Raw genomic sequence first — 8,080 nt, 5'->3', positions numbered from 1 at the left:
CTGCAGGCAGTTTGGCACAGATGGTCCCCAAGAAACAGAGCTAGCTGAACAGCAGGGATTTATATTTAATGATGAGCCAGGCCCTCAGTGAGGCAAGTCAGCAAGACCCCACCGAAGGCAGCGGAGACCAGCCGAGCTCACTCAGCTCCTTGCACTTCTTCCACTGGTGAGCAAGGCACAGCCTCCCCACAAAGGGCCAGGATCCCTTGTTAGGGACTCCAGCATATGCCTGCAACCACAGTGATGTCCAACCTTGCATCCCTCCACCCCCCAAGAGCTTGAGCACCCTGGACTGGAGCTCAGCATAGCTTTATAGAAAAGCACTTCCAAACATCTTGTATCTGGCACTATCTGGATATTCTGAGAGTAAGCACTAGGAACTGTAGTTTTGGGGGAACAGAAACCAAGCTTCCAAATGCCACTCCACCATGAGGATGTGGTACCCCGTAATTGCCATTACACAGAGAAAAAGATATTAGAAAGCAGAGTCACAGCTCAAAAGCTTCCTTTGTGCTTAACTGGGGCAGTAGCATCCCCAGGTAGAAAGCCTATCCCCAAGTGGAATTTGTCCCATTTTACAAGATGTGGATTGGTGATCCCGAACACCAGCAAAAAGTCTGGCTCACTGCACTAAGGTCTAGGTTGATCAGAAGAGATTTAGACCACAAAAGCTGTGCCAGTTGTCAAAACCACGCAGCACACCAGAGCACACCATGTCCCTTGGATGACAGGCACCTGCAGAGCCATACACCAGAGCCAAGAAACCCACAACCTTCTAGTTGAGTCATCATCATTTAGGAAAGCTGGTCCTAGCTACAGCCCACATTTGCCCTTAGAGGAGCTCAGAGCATATTCAAGAGCAGAGAAAATAAGCCTGTGGTTGCATAAGAGAGCTCAGTAGGAACCCAAGAAAGTTGCAGCAGTCCTATGTCAGAGCAGAAAGATGATTTTTTTTTTTAAAATGCCTGTGCAGAAAGTCTCATTAAATAGGAAGAGACCAATGCTCAGTTGAAACAGAAATCCCTCTTATCTTCCTGTGCAGAAAACCAGGCTTCTAAAGGAGATCCCAGAGGGCTCAGTTTAGCCTCGTGAATCACACCGCTCTCGCTAAGCGGAGACCTTATTTCCCAGCCTGAAAGATCAGGTTTCCCCCCACAAATGCCCTTCTTCCCCTGCTGCCACTCTCCCATCATCAGCACCACATCCTTGCATTGCCAGACACATGCAAGATTCATCCTGGGAAGGGGTGAGGGCTGTAGCTGGAGGCCCAGAGAGCTCATGGCAGGCTTCAAAACAAGCCTGACAGAGGGCAGGAGCTGCAGCACCTTGCACATGCAGCGGGGAGGACTCCCAGCTTCTGCTGCCCTCTAAACTTAACAGGAGTGAGAGTTATTGCTTCGTGCAGAGAAAAGATGCTGATTAGCTGTTGTCTATGGCACCCCACCTCTAATCAAAAGAAAAATACCATCTGGCATGACACCCCTGGAGGGCTGCCAACCTTTGCAGTAAAATACGAAGGCAAGAGAAGGTCAAGATAAAGTGAGGGGAGCAAGACAAGCAGAAAGATTAATCCCTGCCAGGTGGTGTCAGTCCAGACACTGGAGTACAAAAGTGGATGGATGAGCAAGCACTGAAGAGTTTAAGTAGGAGAAAGAGCAAGAAGCAGAAGCAAAACAATTCTCTGCAGGAAAATCATGGATGAGATATCAGATCTGAGCTGCAGACCAGCTCCAGAGTAGGATCCACTTCACCTAAGCCTCTCTTGATGGGTGTTTGCCCAGGCAGAATTTACATCACTGAGTTTCAACTGTCTAAAGACCATCAGGGAGCAGAGACTCCAAGACTGGCAGTGGGCAAAAGCAGTTTAAGAGAAGGGAGCCCAGGGGGTGAGGCAAGGCTGGAGGAGCCAGTGATGGGAGAACAGCTCAGCAGGTAGCATTGAGTTGGAAGACCATTTCAAAGGAGATGCACCCTTTGCCTCTCCCAGCAGTGTCACACAGGGCATCACTTGTCCTGGCAAGGTTTCAGCCAGCTGGACCCTGAGGTAGCCATCTCACACTGAACACCCCCCTGCATTGCACGCAGTGAGGATTTCAGCAGTAGGGTGGCAAGGGCTCTCCAGCTGTCTGAACACGTTCCCATGAGTGTTACCTGGTACAGAGGCTCTGCAATCAATGCACACGCCAGCAGTTACAAGTGCACAGAGCCTCTACTGCAACAGCAATACCGCCGCTGCTCCCTCTCCAAGGGAAAACCCCAACCTTCCCACCACAGCCACTTGAATTTCAAGCACCTTCCATGACACTGTTCACTGCTTGCTTTCTGTACCTCCTGGAAAGGGACAGGTTGTTCAACAACTTTATTAGCAACGGTAACATATGCACATAGCTGAGTGCCAAACAGTCAAATTGGGGAGCTCAGTGTCAAGGCAAGTGTGCCACTCCACATGAAACTGCCCGCCTCTTAGCCCTGGGATCAGTGGTACCTTCTGACTCCAGGCGGTCCAGCCCATAGGTCACAGCTGTACTGATCTTCCTCACAGATGGAAGAGCTGTCCTCCTGACAGAAGATGCCATTGATGCTGGAGTCACCAGGACCACAGTTCTGCTGGATGTCTCCTCTGCCTGTTCAGACTGGGTAGCAGACAATCCACCAGGAGCTGGAACAGCCTTCTCACTGGTGACCAGGACCACATCCGTGAGGTCTACAGAAGACATGAAGCAGCAGCAGTTTGACACAGCAATATTTAAAAACCCACCATTTAAGAACAAACTCCTTAATGAAAACTTAACTCAGAGTGGAAGAAGTTAAACTCTTGCCTCTTTCAAGATGTGTGACTCTGCTGTAATGAAAGCTCCTCCTCCAGGACAGCCATCACAGGAGGTTCCCCTTAATGAAAACTCAGCTAGGTTCTACTTCCATTGCTTTGAGGACTGCTAGTCACCACCCCACAGCAACACTGGAGCACTGAGACACTGGTTGGGATCTGAACCAAGTGACACATCTAATTGTTTATTGCAAAGATAAAGATTAGTTGAATTTATAATTAAATCCCAGAAGCAAATTAATTAGTGGAAACTGCCAGAAGAGCCTTCTCTCCCCTACAAAGGGACCTTAATTTAAGAGATACAATGCAAATAGGTTTTTTTTATGCCCTGCAATGTAAGAATTGCCAGAAAAGCTGCCCAGCAGCAGTTTCATTACAGTGGTACCTACTACTACAGAAATACACTCAAGCTCAAGGTCAGCCTTGCTACACTCCTGTCAAGATGACAGGCTCCTACATGTACCTGCCAAGGTGACATTGAGCCAGTAGGCAGCAGCTAGATGAACACGACTGCTTTCTGTATGGGCTACATCAACCCAAGCAGCAAGAACTCACCATTCCTCAATGGAAGTGATTATCAATGCAGGCTTCCACACCCAAGGGATTGCCAGACTCTTGCAAGAAGACCACACAGACCACACAGTGCCCCCGCCACACACCTTACACTGCTCCCATGTTACCCCAACGAAAATTTTTGGTCCTTCACACTGAGTATCAGCAACCTGTGACTGCCTTTGGCTCCAGCATAAGAGCTCTCCCTCCATAAAAACAAACTGACTTAAATGTCTTAAAAGTCAACTTGCTAGCAAGGATGAATGTGGGGGTTTTGTTTGTTTTGGGGTGGTTTAGTTTTTTAAATCTCTGCTCCACTGTTATGTGGGGGGAAAAAAACATATGCTGGCATATTTTAACATGGTGGATCTGGTAGCACAGGCAGAAAGCAGTGGCAGCCCAGGGCTAGAGGCAGCCTGCAGAAGGCTAGAAAAAAGTCACTTAGAATATGGATGCTGGGTGTTGAGACTTCAGTGTCCAAGCATTGATACTAGTTTCAGATGTACCATCTCATCTTGTGTGGAAATGAACCCGCAGCCCTTGAAGCAGAACCCTACCTTCTACATCTGGAGCGTTCGCCATAGAGGAAGTACCAGCTGCCACCAGCATCTGGGTGGCACTAGGAGCAGTCGGCACCTGGGTGTCCTCCCCGCTGTTTTCCTGCGGAAGGCTCGCACCTCCTGTTCCCTGGGTAGCACCAGGCACCAGTGTCACAACTGACAGAGCAGCATCAGCCTCCTGGGCAACTGTTGTCACCTCCTGAGCAACACCTACAGCAAGAAGACGCATCAGTACCAACTCACAGGACAGCCAACAGCAACAGAGCAGATGCTTGAAGTAATATAACTCCACGCATTAGCATTTCCAGAGCCACAGTGCAGGCAGCAGGTCCGGCCAAGTATCATCAGAGCAGTGCAGCATAAAGACAGATGTGAGAATGTGCATCACAGGAACGAAAGCAGCAGAATCAGTCCTTATTTTCTTAGTTGTCCCTTAGGGAAAAGCAGACCCACAGCGGAGCAGTGCCATGGGAGCACAGCACTGCAGGCCTGTGGTGTGAAATACCATTCAAAGCAAGTGATGCTGCCAGAGCAGTGCTTTCAGTGACCGGCTCTCACAGCTACGAGACTTCAGCTTTGTAGAAGGCTTTATTTTTGTTGCACAAGTCTTATTGATAGTGTTGTTTCCCCAACATCTGGGAAACAGCAGAGAGGGAACCTGCTGACAAGTCAAGTGCTTATAAATTAATCTAGAAATTAATCAGTGAAGTTTCAGCACCAGCATGCAATTAGCTTTCCTTCTGTTATAGCAAAAGCTAGATCTTTTGGATGCAGTGAGGGGAAGTCATCCTTTTGCCACTGCAGCTCAAGGGAGAAGATTAAAGATGCCCAGCAATTAAAACAAAGTCCTAAACCCAGCTCATGTTTGTCATTAGCCTAGGAACATGTCATTGCCCAACACCTGACCAGAACTTTTCCCCCCACATTTCTACCAGTTTTTAAAATACCGAGTGGAAACATTATCAGTGGGCTGAAGGTGCCATCTCTGCAGGTAAGTACAGCACAGGGTGACACCATCAGCCTGCGGCAGGCTGTCTAGGAGGAAGATTTCTGCCTGCTGGTAACAGAGCTGGCACAAACACCGGACAGTCAGAGCCTGGCCACAGCTTCACTCTCAGGTGGGGAGACAACACCAGAAGCTTTTGTTACAAAGGACAACAGAGCTCTGGACAGATCTTTTGATCTGAGCATCTTTGTAAAGTCACAGAAGATGGCAGTTACTCACAGGCTACCGGGACAGCTCGCCTATTCCTGGATTTAGGAAGCATTTACAGCCATCCATTGTCTCTGCCTCTTCTGCACTGACTGCAAGTGACCATAGCTAGCAGTTGAGAGCCAGGTGATCCCAGATGCTAATTCATTGAACCCCCCAGAAATCATTCCCCCCTCCATTTTGCAGGGCTTCAGAGTGAGCTAGTACAAGGACCACCTTTGTGTCCTTGCACTTGCCATATCAAAGGGACACTTGGGGGACTGTTACCCTCCTTGAAATAAAGTGTTTAACCCGTTGGTCAGGGGCTGGGCTCCCTCCCTAGTCACAGAAGAGGCATACCAGAGGGTTATTCAAAGCAGATTTACATATCTCTGGTCAAGGCAAGATGCCTACAACCAGACTACAGCTGCCCCCCGCAACTGCTATATGAGCACCAAAGCTGAAGCCCCTGCTTTGGTAGTACACCACACACGCAGAACAAAGCAAGTTTTTTATCTAGCACCAAGTCTCTGCTGATGAGACTCCAATTCTCTACAGAGACCTCCATACCCAACCCCAGGCTCAGCTGCGACAGCCTTTCCAGTCTCAGCTTTCCTCTTTGCTACTACAGCCACCTTCCCTCAGCTTGAGGAGCAGAAGAGGCAGCTCAATACAGCTGCTTCACGTAACAGTCAGGACAGGGTACCACCCAACAGACTGTGCCTACCTGTACACAGGGACATCGTATAGAGGAACAGCCAAGGGTAGGCAGTACTTCATGGATGTGAATTACCTGTTTAGCTTGTTACCCCTCCACAAAGGTCCATAGCCTTTCCTGGGGGGAAGAGGTGTCCTACCTCTATTGCAGGTATCACGATTACACCTTTCTCCACTTTATCTCCCTGAAAGGAAGCATCGATTCCCAAGAGCATCCCTCCTAAACTTACACTTAGAGGCAAGTGTCTGTAACAGGCAAGTTTTACCTTTCCACGAGCTTTCCAGAGTAGCAGAGAGATCAGTCTGTGTATCTGTCACCACAGCAGCCTCCGCCTGTGATGGTGGGATGCTTTTCCCCTCCTCTGCTGTGACTGCATTTATGTTTTCCAGCGAGTTGAGATCAGCCACGTCTACACCCGTCAGGTTCGCAGTGTGGAAAACATCACCGCTGCTTGTGGAAGCTGCTGGCAACTCCTCTCCTTGCACGGGTGCTGTGCAGTTGGTCTCCTTGGCAAGCTCAGGAGTTGGTGGAGGGGACGCCGGGGATGGCAGCGCTCTTGTTGCATCCTCTTCCTCCCCACCACCTTCCTGTGGGGTCTGGGATGGTTCTGTTGCCCCCAGGTCCTCGGTCACCTCCTCTTGAGACATGCTTCCCCCTTGATTTATGTCCCCCAGTTTTGTGTCATCCCAGTCAGGTGGCACAGTGTCCACAGGATGGATGGTGACAGTGCCAGGTGTGGTGGGCAGCTCTCCTCGCTCGACACCCGTCCCTGCTTCCAGGCGGAGGGGAGCCTCTGTCACCAGGAGGGGACGTTTTGCAGCCACAGATGCTCGCACAGCCAGGGACTTCAGAGGGCTCCCTGTATGGGCTCTTGGCATTCCCACCTCAGAGGTCATGCCAGGAGCCTGGGGAGTCAGGATGACAGGGTGGTCGCTTGCTGTCTCCCAGCTGGGAGAGCTGGGGTACAGTGTGGGCTGGGGTGCAGCTGAGGGGTGCGAGTTGCTCTCTGCCTCCTCCTCCTCCACAGCTGTCCCAGAAAGGGGGTTTGCTGAGAGGCTGGCAGAGCTGTGCTCTACTCGAACACCACCTTCTGTGGTGGTCTCACTAATGGGGCCACCAACAGACTCCTCCTGGACAGCAGGGTTCAGCGTGGTCACAGCTGTGGTCAGCATGGCCTTGAACGCATCATCCTCATCCAGCTCCGACTTTGTGGGACCAAGCTCCTCCTCATCTATGGCAGGCCCGTGCGCCAGCCACTGCCACAGCAGAGGTGTGAGCACCCAGGCCCTGGCTGCCTGGGATGACATGGCTTGGGCTTACAGGCAGTGTTTCTCTTTCTGCAGTGAAAGCTTCATTTAAGGGTGTCTCAGATGGCTTTGCTGACACTCCACATGGCTCTTCAGAGACAGTCTGCTCAGAAGGGCCCAGGTTATTTTTCAAGTTCAGCACACAGCCACTGCCACAGCAGAGGTGTGAGCACCCAGGCCCTGGCTGCCTGGGATGACATGGCTTGGGCTTACAGGCAGTGTTTCTCTTTCTGCAGTGAAAGCTTCATTTAAGGGTGTCTCAGATGGCTTTGCTGACACTCCACATGGCTCTTCAGAGACAGTCTGCTCAGAAGGGCCCAGGTTATTTTTCAAGTTCAGCACACCTGTCCTTTCATCTTCTACCCCATTCCCTGCCCAGGGGCCATGCTGGACCTTTGTCATGTCCCTCTCCTCCAGCGGCTGAGATGCAAGGCATGGTGGACTGGAGGACAAGAACAGGAAGCTGCAGGTGACCACACAGATGTTAAATCCTATTGATCTACTCATAGCTGAGAAGAGATGTGCCCAGAAGCCTGCCAGGCTAACAAGTCCAGAGTGCAAGACCTAGAAAGGGAAAAAGGAACCAAGATTACACATACCCATAGCCACCTATTGACCCACAGCCTTAAATAACTGGGTGACAAGTTCCAAGCATGCTAGTCTATGGCCAGTTCTGAGCAGACCCCTCCTACACATCCCAAGCAATGGATCCCTCCATCTATTTTACTGTTCCTAGCCTACCCAATCTGAAGTCTCATGCCAGACAAAACCAATCTTGATCTGAAGCCCAAGACAGACCTTGCCAAGCTCTTGCTTGAGTGGTAGAGTGCTATGCTCTACCCAGCAGGCACCAGGCTTGCAAGCATACCATGAGGATCAACCTGTCTGTCCAGGACTGATGCTTGTCAGGGCCAATCAGACAAG

At 50.5% G+C, this 8,080-nt stretch overlaps 1 protein-coding gene across 1 annotated transcript; it reads right to left on the bottom strand.

Annotated features, from left to right (window-relative positions):
* Window positions 1-2,485: 2,485 nt before the first annotated feature.
* On the bottom strand, window positions 2,486-7,663 carry LOC104077982 (chromosome unknown open reading frame, human C14orf37; the record flags this gene model as incomplete). The annotated part of the gene is made up of 4 exons (XM_009579415.1): window positions 7,313-7,663; window positions 6,115-7,105; window positions 3,937-4,149; window positions 2,486-2,704 (listed from the first exon to the last, which is right to left on the bottom strand). Coding segments are annotated over exons 1-4 (1,774 nt in total), but the record flags the coding sequence as incomplete, so codon positions are not given.
* Between the last annotated feature and the right edge of the window lie 417 nt (window positions 7,664-8,080).

The sequence above is a fragment of the Fulmarus glacialis genome, unplaced genomic scaffold (genome assembly GCF_000690835.1).
Source record: "Fulmarus glacialis isolate BGI_N327 unplaced genomic scaffold, ASM69083v1 scaffold32326, whole genome shotgun sequence".
Lineage (NCBI taxonomy): Eukaryota > Metazoa > Chordata > Aves > Procellariiformes > Procellariidae > Fulmarus > Fulmarus glacialis.
This window is presented reverse-complemented; position numbering and strand designations above follow the sequence as displayed.